Below are 12,954 nucleotides of genomic sequence, written 5' to 3' on the forward strand. Positions count from 1 at the left end.
TACAAAGTGTAGTTAATTTATGAACGTAACATCATCCCCATACCCCTAAAAAATACAACAAATTGGATACAACAAATTTCTTAACTACAGAACTAATATTAAAATATCAACTTCAAACCATGCTTTTTGGGCAACTTCCTGTCAAATGGGAAATGGAGCTTTTATCTTCAGACGCATTCAAAACTCATCCAGAAATAAAGTAAATTCCAAAGGCTGTTTTACCCTACATAATAAACTGAGTCAATTTAGCCTACTATATAACAGACTACCATCCCACATCACCAAAAACTATCCTCACAGTGGGTTGTCTCTTCTATTACAAGTCGTAACAGAGATGTTCACGCGTACATTAGTATTAAATCTGAACTATTTAAAAAAGTTTGAATTTGGGTTCTCTAAAAGATCAAACCCTTTATGGTGAAGCAATGTAGAGAAGCTTGCAAAGCTGTTTCCTGCCTGCTATGATTGCTAGAGATAAAGGATTGTGTGTATATTTTTTAAAATCTATCATCATCAACACACACAGAAAAACAGCACTTATACCCTGGGAAACTCTGACAAATAAGAGAAAACCAAGTCTCCCTTTGCCCCAGAACCAGAAAATAACTGACCAGAGGCTAAATGAAACTCAACCATCCCTTCTCACTCACAGATATCGGAGCCCAGGCAACATTCTCCCCCACTCCATATCTAAACAACAGGTCTGGAATTAGTCAATGGTTTTTCCATGTTTTCTTCAAGATAGACAATACATCCCTAACTAATTGGCTAATAACTGCATAACAGTAGAAAATTAAAGTAAACTTTCAATGATGATAGCGTTTACTTACTTGTAAGATGTAAAATACAATATTTATAACCCACTTTATTTTGGCTAATTGAGCAGTCCGTGCTTTCACTGTTAAAAGAAAATATATATAAACATCTTATTTATAAAACAGTAAATATGATTTCATGAAAACTGGTGAATTATTTCATTGTCTAAATGAAAACTTTCTGCTTAAATATTATATACCTGTTTAAGTACTGTCAATAGCAATTTATTATTGGAAAACCAGAAGTGAGTTTTCACACCCCAAAATTTGAACGCATATGCTACAGAGTATCCATGATGTATCTGAATTGTTATATGGCTTCTTAAAAACAAATAATTTTATGAAATAAGGACATACTTGACGATCATGTCACCTGCAACTGCAGTCCACATCTCAAACCTAAGAAAGCACCCAAGATGGAAAACCTGTTAAAGCTTCTTTTGGACTATATGCAAGAGAGATTAATTACACTGCTATTCCAAAAGGTAAAAAGTGCAATCTCTTTAGCAGCCAGGCTATGACAGGGCACATCTTATGTCTGCCTCATTTTAAAAAGACTCATGGGAGGATTAGCAAAATAAATTCTTCCCCAGAGGGAGGAAATGTGTCAGCATCAGGGCAGAAGAATCATCTTAAACTAAGCTGTCCAAAGCTAAAGGTTGGATAGAATACTCAACTGTCCAACAAGAAAATAAAGTTTGCCCATATTTTCCCACCAAGGTAGTGTTTTATTGCAAAGTAAAGAATTTTGATAGAAACCAATGAATACACGTAGTGGCTAAAAGCTTTATTAAACAGCTTTGTTGACTATCGTGTAAACTACTCAAATAGTTTAAAAAAAAAGTTATTCACTGAGAGTAACACTTGTGAGAAATGATCCACGACTGTCAATTTTTAATCACTTCTACTGTATAGACAACAAAGAAATAAACTATCAGAACTCATGGCAGACGTGATATCTTTTACTAGACCAACTAGATATCACCTCTGCTACAAGTTCTGATTCCTGTTGCCTGTAAACCAATACAGCTACAACCTGCATACAAGAAATAAACACACACACCATAGACACAGGTCACCAAGAGACAAAACAAGAACATTCGTATTTCCTCTTGTGTGTTGCTTCTGATTAGGAAAATACAAAGCATGTGATAGAGGATATGGGGGGAAAAATGGAAGCTGCAGTGCAGAGGTCTGATGCTGAGAGTCAAGCAGGCTAAGGACAGAGGTGTGCACTAAGGCCGTCTTCACTGCCAAAAAAAGATGCGCTTCTACTGTATGAGAGTTAGAATGCACGTTAGCTATACCACTGTAAAATCCTAATGCAGACTGTTATTTTACCATGAGGTAAGTTAGAAGAGGGCAGGGGATAAGGGCACTGGCTTTGACCAGCTACCATTCAGTAAATATTATTGTGTCTTGTCTCTGTTTGGCTTTTACAACAGGACAGCCAACAAGTACTAATTATCCTGCAGTAAACACAATAAGTGAAAAAAGAAGAACCTTAATACACCAAATACATTTTTAGAGTGAAGACATAGGCTCAGTAGTTTGCTTCTCATCTTATGGGCAAGATGCTTATTTAATTTCAATTTAAAAAGTTGTAGGTATCTGGAATGTCTGTGCAGAGAAAGAAAATGAAAACTTGCCTGCTGCCTCAGTTCCTTGGGAATTCCTCTGAAAGCTTGTTACATTCCAGACTGCATCTCAGGGAGAGTCTTTATATAATAATTTTACTTCTAAGTCCCAGCCCCTACCAATGCCCTGGATGTTATGTACAACTGAAAAATACAAAGTAATTAAATAAAACCCTCTACAACTTAAAAGGAAAAGGTAGAGCACTGAAAGGGATGAATAAAAACGTAAGAGCTAATATGGTCAAAATATATTTTTGAAAAAATGAAATGTTTTTCAAATAAATTGGACAAGTATAAACATTGCACTCTACCATGAGTTTTAAGCTTGTCCGTCATTTTGTTAATCTTTCTTTCCAGTCGGGCATATCTAGCAAACTCATCCATCATGCTAATAGTTGAGAGTTCTTGCTTCATGTTCTGAATTTCAGCTCTCATCTGGGACTCCTGCTCTGCATCCTTCTGTAGCAATCTGGATATCTAAAAATAAAAGAAGTTCAATTAGATATTTTGTCAGAATGTTGAGCTTTTTTAAGCATCTAAAAAGCATCTATCTTGCTTTCTCTAAAATGTACATCATCAGCTAACAATTCAACAACCTCCTAGAAAACTAATCGCCTTTTCTCCAACCCCTCAGAAAAAGCTTAAGTGAACAGGCACTTTGACAGCATGTCATCGATACTGTTGTGTTTTTTCTTTCTTGGTTCAACTGAGATACAGGAGTTCTAGAGCAGAGCCTATTGCTGAGACATTCTTTTCCTACAGAAGACTTGTTAGCATGAGTTCCTATGAAGGCAGGAACTGCCATACAGAATTAGACCTGAAGTCCATTCTACATCTAGCATTCCATCTTCAGCAATAGCCTGTAGCAGCTAGTTCAGAGGCCGTAGACCAGATCTTGGATAGCCTACCCGTCCCTTACACTGGAATCTGTCCTGTTTTCCAAGAGATTGGCACCTTCCTTATAACACTAAGGAATCATTTACTACAAGATGAACATAAGCCTGCAATGTGATGCTGCAGCTAGTAAAGTGACCAAAGCGCTGGCTTGCATCCATAGATGCTTCTCAAGCAAATCCTGGGACGTCACTCTCCCCTTGTATTTAGCCTTGGTGAGGCTGCAGCTGGAGTACTGCGTCCAGTTTTGGGCTCCACAATTCAAAAAGGATGTGGAGAAGCTTGAGAGAGTCCAGAGAAGAGCCACGCACATGATCAGAGGTCAGGAAAACATACCTTACAATGACAGGCTGAGATCTATGAGGCTCTTTATCCTGGAAAAGCACAGGCTGAGGGGTGATCTGATGGCCACCTATAAGTTTATCAGGGGTGACCACCAGTATCTGGGGGAACGTTTGTTCACCAGAGCACCCGAAGGGATGATGAGGTCGAAGGGTTATAAACTACTGCAAGACTGTTTCAGGCTGGACATAAGGAAGAATTTCTTTACTGTCCGAGCCCCCAAAGTCTGGAACAGCCTGCCATCGGAGGTGGTTCAAGCACCTGCAGTGAACACCTTCTAGAGTAAATTGGATGCTTATCTTGCTGAGATCCTACGACCACAGCTGGCTTCCTGCCCCTCGGGTGGGGGGCTGGACTCGATGATCTTCCAAGGTCCCTTACAGCCCTAATGTCTATGAAATAGTTAATTTATACATTTTCTCAAGTCACCTCTTATTTGGCTCTATCCTAAAGTAAACAATCCCAGTCTTCTCAACTGCTTCATATAGCTATTTTCCAGGTTCCTATCATGGTATTCTGGAAGCATTATTGCTTTTATATTATGATGTTACAAAATTTCCTGTTCTGTTTATTATCCTTTTTCTTAGATATCCTGATATGTAAGGGATATGCCACAGGAGCAAAATGAGCAGAAGTTTTTATTGAGCTACATGGATCATAATCCTAGTCATTTTTTTGAGTTACAAATAATTTATGCCTTATGATCATTTCAAATGTAGACAAGCTACATTTTCTTCTTTAGTGCAAGTTACTGTGTATTGACTAACACTGAAATTAATTTGCTACCATGTTGCCCATACAAGTACCTGAGGCTTCACAGTCCTCTCTGGTCTAGACCAATCTAAATAACTTTGTCATCTGCAAATTTGCTACCTTGCTACTGATTCCCATCCTCCCCCTCCCCCCCTTCACCGCCACCCTTCCAATCATTAATACGCTTAAATATGGAAGCTAGAAGTACCTACAATTAATATTCTGCCATAATGAATGACCCTTTAATCCTCCTTGACTTTCTGTTTCCTAACCAGTGTTTGAATCACAATACCTCTCAAATACTTAGCTCCTTTAACAGCCTGAAGTGCTCAGATTTCAGTGACCAGCTGGTATGTGGGTAGCCAAAAACCTTCCACTATCATTTTAGATTTCACTGCCTCCAATTTCTCGCAACATTTTATGCTTACTCTTCTGTTCTTGACAGAGATCAAATGTATAGCCATAGTAACATTTTTATTATATATACATACACAGACACACACATGCATACACACAGTTTTGCAGGGTTTTGGGTTGTAACCGTGTTGGTCTAAGGACATAGGCACGCAAGCTTCTTCAGGTAGATGCAATATCTTTTATTAGCCCAACTGTGTAGTTGGAAAAAAAGTTATTTGCAAGCTTTTGGGCACAAGTACCTTTCTTCAGGCACAGGGAGTCTCTGCTGTTCTGAGACTCCAAGGAATGAAAGAAGCTAGCAGTGTGACAGGATATTTACATTTTCACTGACATCCTGTCACACTTCTAGCTTCTTTCATAGGAGAGACTCCCTATACCTGAAGAAAGGTGCTTTTGTCACTGCTGCCCCTCTTGATCCCAACCCAGCCTGAGCTCTGCTGGCACTGCCAGGCATAAGTGAGTTGGCAACGGGGGCGGGGGGTCACAACTCAGATTTAGGGTCGCAGCAAAAACAGCTTTGGAGCCACTGACTTAGAACAGTGGTTTCAACTTTTGTAGATTCAAAGCACCTCTTGGAAAATTTCAGCTCTTAATTTTCACATATTTTTTGACTACAGAAAAACAACAGAGCAACTGCTCTGTTGCAAAGAACTCAGAGAAAGCACAACAGGGCAGAATGGTCTTAACATTATGAATTCTTATTTGAAACCCTTCATTTTACCTTCTTAATCATGTTTGCAGACCTAACAGTGCTAACATTGTGCAGCACCCTTGAAAGAATCTCAAGACACCCCATGGTGCCACGGCACTCTGGCTGAGAATCACTGACTTAGAGTAGGGGACAAAAGTAAAGCTAACAACCATTAGTCATCTGTGTTTTTACTTACAATGCACCGATTTACTAAGAATTGTAGAAAGCCTCACCATTTGAACAACTAGCTCTGTAAAAACAGAGCAAAAACAAGGGTATCATCTCTGCAGCAAACAACCACCTCTGCCTAAGTTAAAAAAGAATCCACAGTCTAAGTCTCCCTTTAAATGTATCAAAGGCCCCCACCACATTTCAATTATTATGCAATTAACCTATTAATCACATCATAGTTACAGTGCAATATAGCCGATTTATGATATCAGGAAGCGGCAAACCAGCCACAAAGATAGTCCATAAAATACATCTTCGCAACTCATTTGTATGATGCCCTAAAATGAACACGTGGCACCCCATGCCAGTGCTGACAATCAGCTGACTGTCAGAATGGGGAAGAAGGCTGGTATAGGCCCAATGCTCAAAACGGTCTGCCAGAAGAGCAGGCTGTAAAGTTCTCCACCAGAAACCTGGCAGTCCCTGAGGCCAGCGGGTTTCAATGCCTTGCCTTGCAGTGGGGCTCGAAGGGACCTCACAAGGTCATCTAGTGCAGTGCCTTGATCAAGGCAGGACTCTCCTCCACCAAACCATCCCGGCCACCTGTCTAACAGGCTGAAAACTGCCAAAGATGAAGATTGCACTTCTCTAAGCAGCTTATTCCAATGCCTGATTGCCCTCAGACAGCTCCTCATCTCCAGCCTAAATTTCCCCTGCTGAAGCTTGAGGGCCTTGGTGTCCTAGTCCTGTCCCTGACAGCCAGAAAGAAAAGCCCATCTCCATCCTACAGGGTGTAGGTTGTAGCCGTGTTGGTCTAAGGCAGTGGCTCACAACCTTTTTTTGCTGTGACCCTAAGTCTGGGTCACGACCCTCACCCCTGCTGATTCGCTCATCCCTGGTGACGGCAGCAGAGCCGGGGCTGGGCTAGGATCATGGGGTACTAGAAGTGCATGGACAGTGCGCTGGGAGAGCCCTGCAGGTGGGAGGGGCAGAGCGAGGGGAAGAGCCCTGCAACCCTGATTTGGGTCACAACCTGAGGTTGGGAGCCACTGGTCTAAGGGCATAGGCAGACATAGTTCTTTGGGTAAATCTAATACCTTTTATTAGACCAACTCAAATAGTTGGAAAAAAATTTCTTCACAAGCTTTCGGGTTTTTAAACCCGCTGGGTGCCCCGCCAGGGGGTGCTGCAGCGCGGAGCAGGACATTCCAAGTCACTTTCGCGCGCAGAGCCGGGTCCCCTCTGACACCCCCGCCCGCGGCGTGGAACGCTCGGGCACAACCGCCCGTGTCGAACAACCCCACCAACGAGCTTTGGAACTGCCCCCCTCGACAACTGACGTCACTTACAATGGAGGAGCAGGAGGGCAGGAGGATTTTGAGGAGGTTGCACAGGAAAACCGAGCTCAGCACGAGCAGCCACGCGCCGCTCTCGGCCATACCTCCAGGGGCTCGACCTTCCTCCGGGCGAGGCGGGTCCGCTGCTCAGCCGCCGAACGTCGCACGCGTCCCCCACACTACGCATGCGCTCCCTTCCCCCTCCATGCTCACCACCATTGTCCCCGGAAGAGACACGTAAACAACCCCAACCAATCAGGAGGGGCCGCCCGCTTTCCTAGCAGTGGACGGGGACCTGACTAGCCCCGCCCCCTGGGAGGGGCGCCAAGTGGAAAGATCCATTGCCACAGGGGGGCGGAGATGGCCATTCCCTTGCGTAGGGGAATTCGCCCCAATGGTCACGCCCGCCCTTGACTGGGCAGCGGCGCCCCTCCCCCTCTGGAATCCGGCTGGATCCTGTTGCGGCGCCACCGGGCGCGCGGGTAGGGGGCGGGGCGCGCGCGGGCTCCGTGCGCAGCCAGCCGTACTCGCAGCCGCAGTCGCCACCCAGCGAACGCCTCACCATGCCGAAGAGAAAGGTGGGGGGCGGGCGCCGTGGGGCAGCGGAGCGGGAGCGGGGAGCTGACAGGTGGGGGCTCCTCCGTGGGGAGGGAGGCTCCGGCCTGGGCAATCCCATCCCCCCAGCTTGGAGCGGCCGCCGGCCTCCGGCCTTGCCGCTTGGGGCCTGGGCACAGCACTGCCTGCATTGGGGGAGGGGAGCAGGGGTGCCCCCGCCTGGCAGCGGTAGTGTCTGGAACCTTCTGTAGCCGCTGGTAGAACGCCGCGCCGCTCCGCGTTCGAAATCTGAATGCGGCGGCGGGAAGGGGCGGGGGGTGGGCCCGCCTTGACGTCACGCCCGCGAACCCTCCCTTTCTGCGGGGGGGGAGTCCAGAACGCCGCGGGGGGGCGCATGCGCTCGACGCCGTTCACGCATGTTTGGTTGCAGGTGAACGCGGTGGAAGGGGAGGTCTTCGAGGAGGTGAGTGCGGGGCCCGGGCGTGGGGGGTCCCGACTCTGCTCCCCTCTCACACACTTTATAGGGCAGGGTGGGATCTCTTGCCTCTTCCAGCTCAGCTTGCTCCTGCTCGGGGCAGGAGCATCCCTGTGCAGCCACATCACTTAAGTAGGGGTTTAAGCCCTGGCCTGAAAGGGTGCAGGCAGCCCCTGCTGCAAAGCCAGCTGCCCAAGGAGGCTGAAGGCAGGTAAAGCTGGGGGAACTTGAGCTGTCAGTGCCCTGCTGCTGCCGTCACTCCCTGTAGACAAAGACATGGCCAGTCTGGCCAGGCAGTAAAGTTTGTTCCTGACCCCCTATGGGATTATTGACATAATCCTTGGGCAGGGAGGGCAGCCAAGCCTGTCTAACTAGAAACCTCTTGTGTTTCAGCCCCAGCAGGAGCACTGGCATGCTCCAGTGAAAACCCCCCAGCCTTGGCTGTAGCCAACGTCAAGGCTTTTGAGGAAAGCCAAAAACAAACAAAAAAAACTGCTGTCACCTGTAGCAACAGGCAAGGGGAGGTGGAGGTTTTCATTACCAACCCCACATGGCAACCAGAAAACTCCAAAAGCTGGGGGGAAAAAAAGCATCCTCCATTGTGCTTTGTAGACTGGGGATGGCTAGCATAATTCCACACATCATAGCTTCTAGCTAGCTTGCCAGCGCTCCTCTTTCTGGATCTTTTCCATAAACTTAAAGATTAAAGTTGCTGGTATAACTAAGCTGGTTGTGGAGTTCTGCCTCAAGCTTTTGCTGAGCACAGTCCTCTCCAATATTTGCCTGCTCTAGGCAGCAGAGCTCTTCACATTCTCCCCATGATCTGGTGGGAGAGGGACTGGGTCCTGGGCTCCCCCCTGTTGCTTTTCTCAGTGTGCTCCAGGTGTAGCTGCTCTTAGGTCATCCCTGGCTAGCACTTATCCATTGGCCTCTTTTTGAAAACATCCAGTGATGGAAGCTCACAATCTTTATGTCTCTTTCTCTCCAGCCCAAGAGGCGATCTGCCCGCTTGTCTGCTGTAAGTATAGGCCCAGCTCTTTTTTTCCTCCCCGGTAGCTGTGTGATGGGTAACAAGTTTCTAACCCCCACTGGTTTCTTTTCAGAAACCTGCCCCTGCCAAAGAGGAGCCAAAGCCAAAAAAGCCAGCAGCAAAGGTGAGCAAGTGATGTGAGTGTGCATGGCCCAGGTCAACCCTACTGGGGTGTGCCAGACACCTGAATCTTCTGTGGTTCCCAGCTTTGCGTTAGCCAGAAGATGGGGCCAGAAGGTAACTTGGGGTATACATACATGTAACTGAACTGTTCCCAAATGTCACTGATTGGAAGCCAACTTGCAGTGGGCAGCTGGGAGGGAGCACTTGCATCCATGCCTAGCTGGGGATCCCAGGAGGTAAGTGACCACTGCATTTGCCTGACTTGGGGTGGCTGGGGAGTGCTTGGACCCATGATTTTAGGTGTCCAGTGATTGGAGTGGGGGCACATGATGGTTGACTAGGAAGTGAGGCCACAGCTAGTTGTTGGAAAGGTAGCACTTATTGATTAAGCAGCAAGGGAAACCATGGATAAAAAGTGCCAACAAAAGGGATGGGGGTTGGAGTGTAGAATTCAGGCATTGTACCAGAGTGACCTGTTGTAGCAGTGGGGGACAGAGATGAGGAGCGATGCAGTGTGGAATGCTTGGGGAATCAACCAGACTTGTGGTACAAAATGCTTGGTGTCCACACATAACTAAACTGGTTCAAAATTGTACTCGACTTTTCCAGGTACACTTGTAAGTCATTCCTGGCTGCTTTAAACCAATTTAATGGGTTTGTGTTTATCTACCTCAGGTGTAAAACTCCATTTAAATCAGGGTTGGGCAAAATATGGCCTGCAGGCCAAATGCAACCTGCCAGGCAACTCCATCTGGCCTACAGGGCCCCTCTGTAAGCCCTGGGCTTGGGCCAAACCAATGCCTCCGTCCAAGAGGTGCGGCACTGGTTGCTAAGCAAGCACCCAGCCCAACATGGCCTGACCCACCCCAGCCTCGAGGCCGGGGGGCGCTAGAGACAAGAAGCTTCTGCCTGGCACAGGCTTTTTCTGGTGACCCTGTGGCTGTTTCCAGCCTCCTTGCCTGTGAGCCTGGATGCAGGTAAGGGCCCTGCTGGGCTGGGGCCATGGACTCCCACTGGGGGAAAGTAGGAGCGCGAACAGCCATGCACTATGGGGCTGGGTGCAGCTGGCCCACGCTGCTGCCGCCAGCAACCAGGGACTGGGGTGTGAGCACGGGGATCTGCGTGCTACCACATGCAGATCCAGGGACTTGCACCCTCCCAGGACTCCAAGGAGCCAGCCACCATGCACACTCCCACACCCCTATACACACTCCACTGCACCATACCCTCTTGGGATTCCAAGGAGCTGCCACCCCCCTCCCCCCCCATAACCTCACACATACCCACAGCCCCCACTTCCTCCACACTGCGTGCACACTCCCCAGCCAAACACCCCCACATAAACCCCCTTACTCCCTACACACAGTATGCAAGAGTAAGACTGTATTTTGAGCTATTATGCAATTGCCTCTAGATACACTATGCAAACACACACAAATCAAGACAAAGATTTTTTTTAAAATAAAATTAAAATAAGTTATGGTTAGGGGTATGCTGGTATATCAGTTGACTGTCAGTTCGGCACCTATAAAAAGAGAAATTTGTGTTTATCAGTTATTGGCTTTTTTTGGTCGTTGTAGCTGATCATTATGGCTGTGTACGCAGAGCAACCTGGTGAGTGTAGTCCGGTCCCTGCTGCTGGCCTGAGCCTATGGCAAACTATAAATCCTGGCTAGGAGCGGCAGGGAGAGGGATGCTGGGTAGCAGTCATAGGACACCATGCTCAGTGATAAAGTGACCTTTACCGGCTTCTGCTGCTGCCATGGTAACACTGCGCGTGCAGCAGTGGCCTGAGCACTGGTGCTGCTGCAGAAATGTTGGGCCGTGTACGGGCAGGGTAAGGCTCTGCCTCCGCTGAGCACTATGCACCTTTGCAAAAGCAGCTTCTTGATGGTCGTGAGAGCTTGGCTGCGCGGGGCCCACTGCTGAAGCAGCAACATGCTCTGGGGGCTTCAGACACACCCAGCACCACTGTCTGCACGAGGATCCACCCTGCCTGTCTGGGGTGTCTGCACAGGGAGCAGGGTTGCGAGTAGGAGTCATGGGTGAGGGAGCGACGTGCATGGGAATAACGCAGTTGCTGCCTTCCTCGTCGAGGGCCAAAGCAGGCAGGAGGCGTGTGTGTTATAAATGCAAAACAAACCTAAAAAAGGTTTATTTATGTCAGTAGTTTAAAATGCCTTGCACTGTTACTAAATATTGGTTATCGAATCAGCATCGGTCGATATGATTGGTTAATCATTGGCTGTCGGTATCAGCCAGGAAAGTCTTTATCAGTGCACCCCTAGTTATAGTAGATGTTTGATTTTTAGTATAAGGTTTGTTTTTGGTTTTTTTTTCCTTGTTTCAAGATAGCAGCACTCTCCAAAGAGGAATACTTCTGGCACAAGGGGAGGGACTTCAGGTGGCAAAGGTCAGGGGGTTAGGGGTGGTAGTTCTGGTCCCAAGATAGTGGCCATGGGGTGGAGCACTTGTTGAGAGGTGGGGGTACCCTTGTGGCCCTCAGCAGCTCACCAAAACTTGTTAAGTGGCCCTCAAGCCAAAATAGTTGCCTGTTCCTGATTTAAATTGTTTTAACTGCATCTTCCTTGCTTTCTGGCTGACTTCAGACTAATATGGCTAACTGCCTCTCCCAATTAACACGTGTCTGCACCCTAAGGGCATGGACACACACACAAACCATTTCAAGAATGTCACTGGATGGGAACTGGTTCACAGTTGCCACAGTTCAGAGGTGTTTGTGCACATGCTACCAAGGGTTCCCAGTAGAAGTCACCTTGCAGGCATTCATTGTTGTCCTGCTTCCGCAAGGGGAAGGGAATGAGGCATTTCCTCATAATGTCAAGACACTGCCATTTGGTAAATACTAGGGTAGCTAGGAAATCTTCCTTTTTGGTGGAGTTAGCCTTCATGAGAACATGTTCTTAGAGTTGTAACCTCATTTTTAGTTTCCATCCCCACTAACTGTTTTCATATACTTTGTTGTTAATCTTGATTGTAAAGTCTTCAGGTTGGGGAGTCTCCTTCCCATGGGTTTTACATCCTCTAATACAGCAGTGTCTTGAGGGTGCTGATGAGCATTCCTGTAATGTAAACAAAAAAAGTTCTTTCTCTGATTTTCTTATCAATATTAATTCTGCAGTCATTTCTGCAGATCTAAAACCTGTATTGCATTTGATATTTCCCTTACGTCTGCAACACTGACACCCCTGTCAAAAACTCTTCCTTCACTTGATCTCTACAGTTTTTGTCCCATTTTAATGCAAAACCCCTTTTCCTTGCGGTGGTCACATTTTTTTTCTTTCATCTACAGTTTCTTCCTACTTTTTACCTTGTTCCTCTCTAGTCCAGCAAATATTTTCTTATTCCACTACTTTCTCTTGTCAGATTCCTGATCTGTTTGTTTGAACTGTGTGATGGTTCTAATTAGTAAGATTATCAACCATAATTTTATTCATTTTATATTGTACATAAATATTAGAAACAAAATCCTATTTTTATTTTGAGCTCAGAATTAATTTTAGAAAGAAAGTGATGAATGAAAACTTGTTATGTAAAGGAGTATTCTATCAAAAGTATGAAAGCTGTGAATAATTGCTAAATGTGTGTGTCTTTTTGGTTTATACCCTAATTATTATTTCCATTTTAATCATTACCTGATCCATAAGCATTTTCTCTAGGGTTTATTACATCACATTTGACTAAAAAAAAAAA

The 12,954-nt window shown here is 46.1% G+C and overlaps 2 protein-coding genes across 3 annotated transcripts in view; one reads left to right on the plus strand and one right to left on the minus strand.

The window, feature by feature from the left end:
* WRB (tryptophan rich basic protein) overlaps positions 1-7,253 on the minus strand; it is a 17,499-nt gene extending 10,246 nt beyond the window's left edge. For both annotated transcript variants that reach the window (XM_019524243.1, XM_019524244.1), the window contains exons 1-3: positions 7,070-7,253; positions 2,764-2,929; positions 831-898 (exon numbers count right to left, since the gene is read on the minus strand). In XM_019524243.1, the coding sequence (XP_019379788.1) occupies positions 831-898; positions 2,764-2,929; positions 7,070-7,159 (324 nt within the window). In that variant the 5' untranslated portion in view covers positions 7,160-7,253. The remainder of the gene's footprint in view (positions 1-830; positions 899-2,763; positions 2,930-7,069) is intronic.
* A 260-nt stretch (positions 7,254-7,513) lies between these two features.
* HMGN1 (high mobility group nucleosome binding domain 1) overlaps positions 7,514-12,954 on the plus strand; it is a 12,064-nt gene continuing 6,623 nt past the window's right edge. The window contains exons 1-4 of the mRNA XM_019524245.1: positions 7,514-7,635; positions 8,043-8,075; positions 9,076-9,105; positions 9,191-9,241. Coding sequence (XP_019379790.1) covers positions 7,621-7,635; positions 8,043-8,075; positions 9,076-9,105; positions 9,191-9,241 — 129 coding nt within the window. The 5' untranslated portion in view covers positions 7,514-7,620. The remainder of the gene's footprint in view (positions 7,636-8,042; positions 8,076-9,075; positions 9,106-9,190; positions 9,242-12,954) is intronic.

Source organism: Gavialis gangeticus, unplaced genomic scaffold (genome assembly GCF_001723915.1).
Source record: "Gavialis gangeticus isolate Ggan-Ray unplaced genomic scaffold, GavGan_comp1, whole genome shotgun sequence".
In the NCBI taxonomy this organism is placed as follows: Eukaryota; Metazoa; Chordata; order Crocodylia; family Gavialidae; genus Gavialis; species Gavialis gangeticus.